The following is a 13270-nucleotide window of genomic DNA, read 5'->3' as shown; positions in this document are numbered from 1 at the left end:
TGGCCGGTTAGCTCAGTTGGTTAGAGCGTGGTGCTAATAACGCCAAGGTCGCGGGTTCGATCCCCGTACGGGCCACATTTTCTTTTTCTCTTCAATGCTACAAAATTCCCTCAAATATAAGTAAAACATTCAGACACAATATTACGGCTCATTTTTTATGGACCTAATATCGTGGCAACATTGTCATTAAAGAAAAAACGGACATTGAAACCCGTATGATGATACTCTCATGTTACGCTGCAGATTTTTAACGTTCTTGTCTGGTTTTTTTTTTGCTTTTCTTTACATATTTAAAATGTTTTATTTTTCAATGTCAAAACTACTTTCAGTGTCAAGGTAAAGCTGTTATTGTTTTAGCTCCAAACTTAATTCCCCCAAAATGGATCTATGTGCAGCCATTTTGATCTCTTGTTTCCAAACCAAGTTTATTTTCTTGTTAGCAAAACATTTTGAAAAATGCTACTAATTAATACTTATACAAGTTTTATGTATATTTTGTATATTCTTCTGAAAACTTCATATTTCACATTTGGATTTACATTTGGGGCTGTTAGCTTTGAAATAAAAAAGTTATGACACTTGATCAAACCAAAATAACATTTCCCAACATGTTTGAAATCAATTTTAACATTTAAAAACAAAAATGAAAGAAAAGGCATTTGAAAAGTTTTATATAAAGCAATTTTGCCATTTCTGATAAGTAAAAAATATTGCACACACATATTTATCCCCTCTTAAAATGTCCATAATCACACACAGCAGGCATATCACATGCTAATCATGATAAAATATGTCCTGTTTAGACCGCAGACGTTTAATTATACTGCTGAAGTTAGAGTAAACACAACCGTAAAGCAAATTAAACAGTGCACAGCTGGAAAAAATGTCCCATTAAATGTAAAGCAAGCCAAATAAATAGTTTAATCCAAGAACTTAATTGTTTTAAAAGACAATTAAAGCAATAACAGCCAGTTCAGAGACTTCTTTCTTCTGTCAGCATCAGTGTTCAGCATATTAATCTTACTTACCTCACTTATACTGTTGAGTATTTGTATCCAGCTGTATCCAGGTGTTGTTTCACGAGTTCAGAGGTTATTGTTCTTGTCTGTCTGTCCATCCTCGTCTTGTTGGGTCATATTTGTGGTTCTAGCAGGGCAGGAATAAACACATGGACACATTTATTTATTTGTTTGTTCTAGGCCACACAGAAACACGACCTACTGACCTGACCTGACCAGACATGATCTGACCTGGCATGACATGGCAGCGGCGCCACCACCAGGAGGTTTCCATGTGTGTTCTTTTTTTTTCTCATAAGAAGATGAATGTAATTTATTGAAAAAATCCAAAACTAGGTCAAGTTGTGATTCATTTAAAGTGGAAGTATGCAGATTTGTAGCAACAAAACAATGTAACTGTTATTTTATGAGTTTTTAAATGTTGTTGATGATGATGATGTCACTCAGTCCTGCAGTTTTGCATCCAGTTTTTACAGACTAAAACTGTAGTGGTGTCCAAAATGCGGTCCAGGGGCCATTTGTGACCCTCTGAAGGATTTTGGACGGATCCTGGACCTCAATTGTGGTCAGCAAGCATAGTTGGTTAATACAGATAGACACGTTTTCAGTTTTAGGGAAGTGTTTTTAAATACATATCTTTAAAAATATATATTAATATTAAAAGTTCAAAAAATAGATTTGCATTTATTAAAATTTTTGTATTTACCTTGATTTTGGAGAAACTCGTTTATTGACCTAATCTTACTTAAAAGCAAATCTTGCAGTCCAAATAAGAAAACAATCAACACAAAAAATTAAAAACTGTGAGCTTGTCATGATAATGCAACCGTTAAATTCCGAGATTAATCTCCAAATCTTTTTTTCTAGCAAATTTCTGACTTTTCATTCTGAGAAATTTCCCATTTTTGGTGGAGATTTTCTCCTTGTTTTCTAATGATAACGTCCCTTTTACACCGTCATAGTTTGCATATAAAATTAACATAAAATAAATCATGGTACTTTGCAGCTGTATTGTCACAAAATGCGGAAAGGTGAAACACATTTGCAGGAGAAATGTGCAGCGGAAGCAACCAGGAGGTGTCGCTGTTGCGCTGGCTCTGGTTGCGCTCTCTCCGCGCCCGATACGCCGGGTTGCACCACCTCCACCACCACCACCAGCTCCACCAGCGTCAGCGCTGGAGGCGGTGTGCAGCTCTTTATTGTTCTGCTGGGAAGCTTGATCCGCGGCCGGCCGCATTTGTTTCGATGGCCGCCGCTCAGAAGCCCCGTCCCAGCTGAGAGGGAGCGGTCCATCTGCGAGGACGACACCGAGGTACCGAGCGGTGGATCGGGATTTCTCCGACAAAAAAGCGGCTCCTTTCTGGTGGGCAGTGTGTGGATCCTGGAGGAGGAAGACGGGGTAAGGAGGAAGGCATCCCGGATCAGAGCGTGGCTCCATACAAAACGCTGGGGTTTTTTTTCTTTTACAAATTTGAGAATTTTCTCTCTTTTTTGTGCTTTAAATGTGTTTTTTTTGCTTCATAGTAGTTTAAGGACGCTCCTGTTGCAGAGCAGCCTGGTTATTTTCCTAATCTGCAGAGCTTTAGGGGTCCAACTGAGCCTGTGTGACTGTAAGCTTAATTTCAGCCAACCATACCTTTCTATTGGCTGTCTTCTGATTATCTGCAGTTTTAACCCATCAATATGTCCTACTAACATAAAAAATAGGACACCCTATAAGAGCTTCTGTTTTCTGACACATTTGGACTTATTTACAATACTTAAATGTTCAATACAAGCAATAAAAACTAAATTAAGAGTCTGAAAAAGGTTGAAATCATCTATTTATCTATAGAAGCCGCTACAGGAGACCTTTCCTGCCAACAGTCATCATCACTATCTGCAATAACTCTTTGAAGAATCTGAATAAGCATGAGTTACAGCAACATTTATTTTCCCATTGGGATCAATAAAGTATTTTTGTTTTGATTATTCAAAACAGATGCTAAAAACAACAAATTCACCCTGAAAGCAGACCGCAAGATGCTAAAGAAAGGAAACTCTTTGGAAATGTTTGGCATAGTGCTTCTGTGATGCACAGAGATGGAAGTGTCATGTTTTCTTTAAATAGTAGACATCAACATATTAACATTTGTTCATTTAAAAACTAGTTTGGTTGTATCTTAAAAAGCCGTTTTTTTATTGGCTGCTTTTTTTTTTATCACTTTTGGTTTTTTGTTTTGTTTATTTTTCTGTTTTTTCCAGAGTTGGGTAGTAATTAGTTACATTATTTGAGTACATTTTTGAAAATATGAATATTTTTTACTGCGCTGTACTTTTTACTTTTACTTCAGTAATTTTATCATAAGAAATTTCTACTATTATTTGAGTAAAATGTCTGGATTTTCTACCCACTGAATCAAAAACAAACACGTTTTAACCAAAAACTAACCAGACACACACCTGCAGTTTTTGCTAAAGTTGAATCAATTTTTATTGAAAGAAACTGATTAAGAAAAATCCTAATCATTTTGTTCTTAAAATACCCAAATTTCCACTAAACTTTACATTTTGGTCCACCTGATGATGTAATTTTTTAATATGAAATGATTGATAATTTGATCAGTTACTTTCACCAAATACTTTTTTTACTCTTTAGTAATTTCTTGTCTACTTTTTCCTTTTACTTTAGTAAAAATATGCTAAAGTCGTGCTGTTCTTGTGTAAATGTTGTGACTACTCTACCCTGCTCTGGTATTTTCTCTGTTTTCCTGCAGTCAAACATCATGCATGCTAATCTGCAGCACACAAACACAGGTTGCCTTACTGTAACCCACTGACATCGTCGCACTGGCCTAACGGATTACTCTGCTAACCTACATTCTGCCTACTGTACTCAACTTCTTCATGCGTCTCTCTCTGGGCCGGATCTGTTTTATTTCAGCCTGACAAAGCGAGCTTTCGCTCACTGATCTCAGACGATCGTACGCCCCCTCCCCCCGTCTTTGCACCCTCCTGAGGGGGGTCACAGCTCAGGGTCACCAAAGAGACTTTTTTCTTTTTGCACGTGGTTGGTGGAGCATGTGGCTGTAACATGGTCTGCTCAATTGCTTTACATCCCCTCTGTATGTTTTCAAATCAATATGTCGCAGTGTGGTTGGTGCTTGTGTCTCAGAGCAGCTAAATTGCCCTTTCGCTGAACGGGGGAGGGTGTCACCTTGATAAAACGTCGTGTCGGGTGTAGCGTTGTGGCCTTGAGCTCGTCGCCGGCGGCTCGTTTAAACAACGGAGTCATGCAAAACAGTCAGTAATAAAACCTCTGCTGGGTTTTCTGCTGTGAGACAGAGACACACCCCATGATGTTTCATTTTCAGATCCAAAATGCACCAATAAATGTAGAAATATAACAAAATCTGACTGGAAATGGCTTCAAACACACTTAACAAAAATATACTTGGTCAAATTCTGCTGTTAAGAAACCAAAATATATCAGATGTTTGCATTTTAAGCTTCTTAAAGGGTGCGTGGGGTTCTGCGGAGACATTCTGAGTCGTCAGTAGCAGGGTTGTAATAGTTTTCTTTATGGTTTAGTTTTATTTCGTTGTGACTTTATGTTTGTCTAATTCTGTTAGTTTTTAAAGTGTGTTTTCTATTTTTTCTGTTAGTTTTTATTTAAATATTGTTTTAATTTTTTTCATACTTTGCTTAATTTTTAGGCGCAGAATTCAATAAGTAATGATTTGCAATTAAGGATACATAGATTGGGTAATAAATATTAAACAGAAGATGCCATTTTCAAAAAATATATTTAATTATTGTTGAAGTGGAGTGCCATAATTTGCTGTCAGCTGACGTAAACTGCTTGTGTGGGTAAAAATAAATATATTTTACATCAGTTTGAAACGGATTGATTCATAAATATGGAAACAAAAATATTGTCTTTACTTTTAGCATCTTTTAGTTAATTTTATAAACATTTTTTGGCTAAATAAACTCTTTTCAATACAGCCGAAAACGCCTCATCCGAGCACAAAACCATCTTTGCTAGCTATAGCTACATTCAGTTTATTCAATATTCCATTCTTTAACCAAACATAATCCCAAAAATGTTTTTTTAATTTATTTTTTTGGTGGAAGGGAGAGGTTAGGATTTTTAAAGTGCAGTTTTAATAAAACATAAAGGGTAAATCTGGCTCAGTTAGGTCCTTCATTTTGTTTAAATCGAGATTCGTTTGTTAGTTAAATGTTATAAAAACCTTAAACACATATATAAAAAGAAGCAGCTCAATCAATGCTATCCTTTTTCGAATAATCCAAAAAATAAAATATTTACACCCAGCATTAAACTTGCTATAATATTTACCAATTTGACTTCCTCTTGTGTGAATTTGGTGCCAGTTGATTCTCTTTCCCTCATTTCCCACAGTTGTGCTGCATCAGTGATTGCAACATCTGTGTAAATAAAATTCCACATTTAAAAACATTCCTTTCAGCTGCATGCATTAAAGTTAATTTTGGTATTTTAGTTGCCAATGATTAACATTAATCAAAGAAAAAGGACTGGTTCCGATTATGGGAAATACCACAAATCCACACTAAGTGGTTGTCACATCCCCTTTATGTTGTTTCATGTGTGACGGCAGCTTCTCTTTTTCAATATACATTCACATTTTTCATTTTTAAGCCTCTATTAGTAACATCAGTGCAAAAAATAGTCTGTTTTTATTACTTCCTTAAATTTTACGTCCAAAAGACTCGGGTTAAAGAGGCAGAGACAAAGTTCTGGTGTGAAATATATGAATTAATCCAATAAAAACAGCTCAAAACTGAGAAAGCTACTGACTGCAAAAATACAAACTCTTACCAAATGTTTTTGTTCTACTTTCTAGTGCAAATGTCTTAATACACTTGAAATAAGACAAGCTAACTTAAAAGTAACTTTACAGCAAGATATAGAGGCTTGTTGTAAGTAAAAAATACTAGAAATTTTTCCACATTATAAGTGAAATAATCTTCCAGTGGAACTTGTACTTTTTAAAAAATCAATATTAAGGAATTATTTACTTTAAAAAAGCCTCTATATCTTGCTGAAAAGTTACTTTTAAGTTAGTTTGTCTTATGTCAAGATTACTAAGATATTTGCACTAGAAACTACTCGGTAAAACTTTGTATTTTTGCAGCGCTGTAAGAATCTTGAGGAAATTCCACCAAATAAATGTATGACGTATGAACAAAATGTAATGTGTAGAACCGGATTAGTAAGCCCTGTTTGACGTGAAATGTGCGTCGTGGCTCATCTGATTCCCAGGCTCCTGCGCCCAGTCGCCATCTCTTGGGAAACGCTGGGCGAACCCCAGTTGAAAGGCGTCCCTGGAGGCCTTGGTGAGTTAAAGCCGCGCTGCCTGACGCTCCCACAGTGGCTTCCTTTGTGCCTGCTGTGTGAGCGGCTCACTCTGTATTCCACCCTTGCACAACCAGCCTCCCTGCTGAAGATAGAGGGTGATGAGGAAACCTCCCAATTTTTTCCCTCTCTGGGTTTAATTGCTGGTGACACTGATCCCAGAGTCTTAAATCAGAAATGTTTTATGGGTTCATTTGTGATGGAGGTACACTCCTTCAGATCAAGTCGGATTTTTCCATTTTCTAGGGAGTATCGAGACCTGCTTGTTAGTAATAAAGTGAATTAGGGCTGTAAACTAGCAGGCTGGAACACGGCTACCCACCGATACCGGACTGCTGATAAGCTTTCACTTTAACGCAGTGGGGGAAGTAGCGCACAAAGACGAGTCAATGTTCCCACAGGTGTAATCAGTAACTTGAATGTCAGCTCCCTTTATAGTCGGGTCACTTCCTTGGTTCGGCTCCAGTTTCCAGTTCCAGCTTTTTGTCATGGAGGTGAGCAGAGGTAACGACACCCCCAGGGATTAAGGGAGGCTTCATTTAGAATCTTTCTACACCTGCATTACCTTAATAAAGAGCAAACAGGTGACTGATAGAGAATCAGCAATAAATATAACAAAATTAACGTGAATAAGACACATTATAGAGTTATCACCGATACCCTGTCTATTCAGTCTAATCTAAAAACACAAAAGACTTTTGGTCTAGTTTCTGGTGCAAATATTTTAGTACACTTGAAATAAGACAAAACTAACTTGCAAGTAACTTTTTAGTAATATATAGAGGCTTGTTTTAAGTAAATAATTCTTTAATCGGCAGATTATTTCACTTACAGTAAGACATTTTCCCATGTTATAAGTTAATTTAACTGCTAATGGAACTAATCAATATTAAGGAATTACTTACTTAAAACAAGCCTCTATATCTTGCTGAAAAGTTACTTTTAAGTTACTTTTATTTCAAATTTACAAAGATTTTTGCACTAGAAACTACTTGCTAAGATTGAGTGTTTTTGCTGTGTGCGCTTTATTTTTTTGTATTTTACATTATATTTAGAGTTCCTAATTGCATTTTCTGAACCATTTGCTGCAGTTTATTTGTACATGGAACTACATTGTACATGTTAGTCCAACATAGTCAACCTATTGTTTTCATCAGTTTCAATTTTTTATAATTACTTTTACTTTGGCTGTTCTACTCCTAAAACTGAATGAATTAAAGTTGTTTTTACATGTTTGACCAAGCTTAATTAAAATTCATATTAAAAAATACTTTGTTGACCCCAAAGGAAATTAAAGTTTGCTGTAACTCATTAATTGAAAGTTTTCAAAAAGTTATTGTTGATGGTAAAGGGTGTTGGCAGGAAAAATGTCTTGTTGCGGTCTAAATATGTGTGCTGTACTGGTGCAGAGTTATTAAATAAATTCATAATTCAGTACAAATCTGTCAATGTTTAAAAAAAGGAGGCGTTTTAAGTCAATATATTAGTGTTCAGATATCGGTATTAGAAGTTAAAAAAGTTAGCTATTTTGTTTTTTTGGTCACATTTAAGTATTTCAGATCCTCAAACAAAGGTTAATATGAGGATATTATTTTGATTAAATGATTAAAGGTGCTAAAAATAAGCAATAAAGAGAAAAAAAGGTGATTTTTACCCTGTGACGTATGTTTTAAATCATCAGATCTCATGCATATGCAAAAAATAATAATAAAATAACGGAGAGAAAATACAGACTTGAAAACGAGGTTAAATTCCTGGTGCCTGACATAGATTACTGCTGCTGCTAGCCAACTCTTCCTGATCCACTTTGTTTTCTCATCCTTTGATCTGGTCTGGCTGCAGCTTTCATACAATAAAAACCCTTTGAAATTATTGAGGCCTTTTAAATTGACTCCAAAGTGGATTTTTATGTTGTCGATTAAAAAAATATATATTATTGTTATTAGAGTTTGCAGATTATTTTTCTGTGTAAAAAATACAACTTTTTCTCCTTATTCCTTGTTTTAAGTGGCTGTCGCTGCATCATCCTGTTGACAATGTGAATTACATTGAACACTTTGAAGTCGGCCGCCCAAACTGTCTCCTTGTAAATATTTAAAACTCTGTATATAGTTAAAGCCTGTCTGTATAAAAAGATAGCGAAGTCATCAGTTTAAAAGACAACACAGTCTGGAGCAAATACCTAAATGTTTAGAGACACGTTCTGTGGTCTGAAGCAAGGAAAACATGTTTGACTGTCAATATATTTGGAGAATATGAGAACTGTGAAGTATGGGGTGGCAGCATCATCCTGTGGGGTATTTTGCTGCAGCAGGAAGGAAAATATTGAAATATTGAAGCCAGAAAATTGAAGTTCGGACACTAATGGGTTTTGGAAATGGAAAGGACTCTCAGTATCCAGTCAAACTGGTTACAAAGTTTGACAACAAAACTGATGTTTTTGGGTTATCATAACAAAACTCTGATTTCATTCTTGTGGAAAATTTGTGGACAGAGCTAAAAATGTGTTTGTGAGCAAATCTGACTCAGTTCCACCAGTTCTGTCTGGAAAAAAATTCAGGTGAGAAGCTCAAGGAAGTAGATCCAAAATGTTTGACCCAAGTGATACTTTATTTGACTTCAGACTTTAATAGTATATTAATATATTCTCAAATTCTTCTGATATTTATGTGGTAGAAATAATTTTAGGAATTTTAACTAACCCAAAACAGGAAATGTTTAGTGTGATTTAATGTCTTAAATTAAGGAATCATTTTTTACATGCAAATATTTGATATAATCTGTATTTAGCTGCTAAACTTTGGCTCAAAAGAGAATAAAAATGTATCGTGTCCTCAGATTGTTGGTGCAGGATGGTTGATTGGTTTAAAGATTTAAGAGGTTACTGAACCGAGGCCACCTTCCTCTCCTGGATCTCTTGTTGAGGCAGTGCAGAAGTGAGCAACCCTCCTGTCTGTCTTCTAAGACATTCCTCCACCCTGATGTCACCGACTGCCTCAGAGAGAGGATATTTATTGCCTGCGGTTGAGGTTTATCAAGTGTGGGATGGAGGCAGGGGAAAGGCAGACAGAAACCCTCTGGACTGGACCGTATATCTCCAGTCTGGAGGCCTGAATTCAAGTCTGGGCTGGCCTTGAATGGAGGTCTGTGTTTAGATCCCACCTGCTGGAATGTTTGAATGTCTGGAAAGGTGTGAGACATGTCTGTCTGCTTTTGCTGTGTTGAGGTTTGTGGCCAATTTCTTCATTGCTCAGTGAAATATGTTGTGGTTTAACTATTGTGCAAAGCCGACTTAAACCCCATTAAATAACCAATTAGTGATTTAGGTTTTCAATCAATTAATCGACTTACTATTAATTGTTGATTAATGTTTATTAGACTAAAATTAATTCCATTAAATTTACTAAAAACGTCCACTTGGAAATGTTGTAGTTTGGCCTCCATCCAACAGAGGGCGACGCTGGTCATCCTTGGGCGGAACCAATGGATTTAAAAACAAAGATGGAGGCCCAGTATACTGGAACCTGAACGAGAAACGATCCAAATGGAGTTTGGGATGTAAAATGCACTTTATGAGGCTCTTGCTATACCAGACCTTGAAAGAGAAACGGTCCAAATTTAGTCCGGTTTGGGATGTAAAATGCACCTTATGCGGTTCTGTTTAAAAACAAGATGGCGGCGGGGCACAGCAGAACGGGAGGAGAAACGGTCCAAACGGAGTCCGGTTTGGGATATAAAATACTCTTTATATGGTTTTGTTTCGAAATATAAACACTTGACAAACTCTCAAAGGTATCTACTTAATAGCGGTCATCCAGCTCAGCTGAATGGCGGAGTAGCGTCCGTCGACTGCTAAACCAAAAATAACGGTTTTGCTATGAAGGCTAAGCTAATATGACAGAAAAGCTATTGTAAAAATTGTGATGTTTAGGTGTAGCAATGTGAGAAAACTAACATTTCATGTGTATTCAGTCAGTAACACAATCCACATAAAAACGTTCAAATATAACGATGAACTTGAAAAAATGTAATCGGTAATTTTATGGAAAGAAGTCGGCCATCTTGATGCAATACAAATCTTGGATTTTTAATAAATCAACCATTTGCATCTGAGCAATGTTTCTGTCCTCTTTCTCTCCATCAGACGTGAACATCGGTCCCTGCTGCCTTTTGAAAGCCCATCACCATGTCTGAACTGACCGAGAGGCCCTCCACAGCCGGACAGCGGCTGGGCGCCCCGGAAAGCTTCGGAGTGTCCACCCTGGAGCCCGGCATGCGTCCTCCGGTCCAGCCCCCGGGACGGCAGGTTTCCATACGGGTTCAGATGCTCGATGACACGCAGGAGGTCTTCCAGATATCCGTGAGTGATACTTTTTTTTATGGAATACCTTGCTTTACATCTTAATCACTTAATTACTGTTTTATATGATGGAGCAACACAAAATGGTTGAAAATTAAAATTATCTTTACTTTTATTAATATGAATATGGTGTTTATGCTGGACTCTGAATGATACCCCTAAATAAAACCCAGCACACTATATTGGAGTAAACAAACATCCTAGGCAGAGTTGAGGAGTAAATACTTTACTTGAATAACGTTTTGGAAATTATGTACCTTTAGAAGTATTTTTGTGACACTGTATGTTTTACTTCCACTTTTCAGATTTTAGTTGCCAAGATTTTTGAAACCATGCATGACATTTGCTCAGTTCCATGTTATGGATTTCTTTTAGTTGGTTTGTGACAAAAAAACCTTCAAAAAATGCTTGAAATTTTGATGTTTTGACGTTTCTGCCAGTTTTTCTGCCTGTTTCAGACATAATCTATGACTATGATTTTACAGATTTAGGTCCTGATCTGTCACTCCTTTTTGTCTTTTGAATCTTTTCTTTTTTATTTATCTGTTGAGACATTCATGTCCACACCTGAGGTGCACATGTTTCCCTTTATTTCCTGCTGAACTTGTTGTTTAAAGGCGACTCGCTGTGAATGCCTTGCTCACCTTTGAGGCCAGACTAAGATCCCCACTTCCTGGAGATATACAGGAAATTGGAGCAAAGCCCACTTCCTGTTTAAACACACCACACCTACAGACCCTGACTCAGTCAGCTCTCTGTCTGCCACCAGCAGGAATTTGATTGAGCTCACCCAGTTACTCCAAACATGCTCCAGCAGCTTTTCTTCGTACAATCTGTCTGCCTTTATGTCTGAGTCACCTCTAAACTGTGTCATGTTTGCATTTTGCAGCGTTTGCATGTGTTTTGAATCTAGCTGGAGCATGTAAATTGTCCTTGCACAACAGTTCTGCTCATGTCTGCAATTGATCCCACGCTACAGTGTGTCAGTGTCGTTTCCTTGAATTTCTGGTTTAACGTCTTGCAGTGAGCCGGTATTGAGTGTGTTCTGCTCCAGGGCTTGCATGCCTTTTGGAAAATCCAGCTGCTGTATTATCAGCACAAATCTGAGGGGATGTTTTGTTCTTATTTGTGATGTTAATTAGGAGAGAATCCGCTGGCTTGTTGAGCTGCCGGCCTGGGAAGCCATAATTGGCTTTTAGCGAAAATGCCAAGAATGTGATGCGGCTGCTGCGTGAGGACGTGTCTGTGGATGAGAGGACAGTTAGGCAGGAATTTGGTCTGGATCTCTTTTTGAATGCAGTTTTAAATCCTAAATATATGCCTTTGCTTGTTAGGTTAAAACAAGAAGCTTGTGGTGGTTTGCAGAGCAGCGAGGAATCTTGATCATTCTCCAGTCCCCAACTTAATCCACTCATACTTTTTGATAAATTAAAACCAGAACACACAAGCTTAGAAGATGGATCAGTGGCTGTTTTGAAGAGAGTTTCAGATTTTTATAAAACCCTGACCCTATGGAATCATTTTAATGCCTCTAGAGCATTTAATAGTTTTAATTTTTTGTACTTTTTTACACATTTTATCCTGGTTTCTTAGGTGAACAGTACAGTGGATCTGGCTGCTGCACAGTGTCACAGCAAATTTTCACTTTTAACACCTTATAAACATTACAAAATGGCTAACTGCAAGTCTTTTTCACTTGGTAAAGTTATAAGATTGTTGTCTGATTTAGACAATAAATAATGCTAAGCTAATGACTAAATGCTAGTCATTAGCTTAAGTGAATTTTTCAGTCTGACAGAACACATTAACTAATAATTTAGCACTCTTATGACCTAAAGCAAACATCCAGTAGCATTTCACGCTATAGATAATCAAATTAACACTCTAAATGAACTATTCATGCATTAGTGGACTGATATCTGTGATGTTGCTGCTTTCCAAGTTCCTGTTGCAGCGACGACTTTTGAAATTTGGTGTCTTGACTCTGAAAAGCTGCTCAGGAATGAAGAAGCTGTTACTCTAAAAGCAACTTAAATAGCCAGATTACAGCGAAATATGATCAAATACTAAGAAAATTCATGCAAACTACTTGTTTTTTGCACTTAGGAAACAAAATGGGTATTTGGTAATCCTAACTGACCTAAAAAGTTTAGTGATGTGAATTTAAATACCTGGTTTAAGCTTGGTGGTTGTTTCTCTGCAGTAGGACCAGAAATGGCATTAACCGAAGGAAACCACAGGAAGCCTCAGCTCAAAGTGATCCAACCTAATAAATGACGGCTGTTTTTGGTACTTAATGAGTTTGGTGAAATAAAGTCTCCATTGTGTTTTCATCTTGTTTCACCTAATCTGTCTTTTCCTGCTGTAACGCCTTGCAGTGTGTTTGCACAGTAGGTGAATTCTCATGTGTGAATCAGGAGATAAGCCTCCAGCGTTGGCATTCACCGGACATTTTTCTCCTTGGAGTTTTACCTCATTAACCAGCCGGTTATCTCTGGACCTCAGCAGGGC

General features: G+C 37.1%; 2 protein-coding genes and 1 non-coding gene across 8 annotated transcripts in view; all 3 read left to right on the top strand.

Annotated features, from left to right (window-relative positions):
- LOC102228431 (NLR family CARD domain-containing protein 3-like) overlaps positions 1-13270 on the top strand; it is a 971185-nt gene that overhangs the window by 369231 nt on the left and 588684 nt on the right. The window lies entirely within an intron of this gene.
- Positions 1-13270, top strand: part of LOC102238236 (FERM, ARHGEF and pleckstrin domain-containing protein 1-like) — a 47060-nt gene that overhangs the window by 533 nt on the left and 33257 nt on the right. For 2 of the 5 annotated variants that reach the window (XM_023329331.1, XM_023329328.1), the window contains exons 1-2: positions 2144-2418; positions 10544-10759. In XM_023329331.1, the coding sequence (XP_023185099.1) occupies positions 10586-10759 (174 nt within the window). In that variant the 5' untranslated portion in view covers positions 2144-2418; positions 10544-10585. Of the gene's footprint in view, positions 1-2143; positions 2419-10543; positions 10760-13270 lie in introns of those variants that run through there. The other 3 variants (XM_023329330.1, XM_023329332.1, XM_023329329.1) reach the window with 2 other exon arrangements.
- Positions 2-75, top strand: trnai-aau. Its single transcript has one exon. It is a non-coding gene; the product is annotated as a tRNA-Ile (tRNA).

The sequence above is a fragment of the Xiphophorus maculatus genome, chromosome 24 (genome assembly GCF_002775205.1).
Source record: "Xiphophorus maculatus strain JP 163 A chromosome 24, X_maculatus-5.0-male, whole genome shotgun sequence".
Classification (NCBI taxonomy): domain Eukaryota; kingdom Metazoa; phylum Chordata; class Actinopteri; order Cyprinodontiformes; family Poeciliidae; genus Xiphophorus; species Xiphophorus maculatus.
The sequence above is the reverse complement of the archived record's forward strand: the minus strand, read 5'-3'. Positions and strand labels throughout refer to the sequence as shown.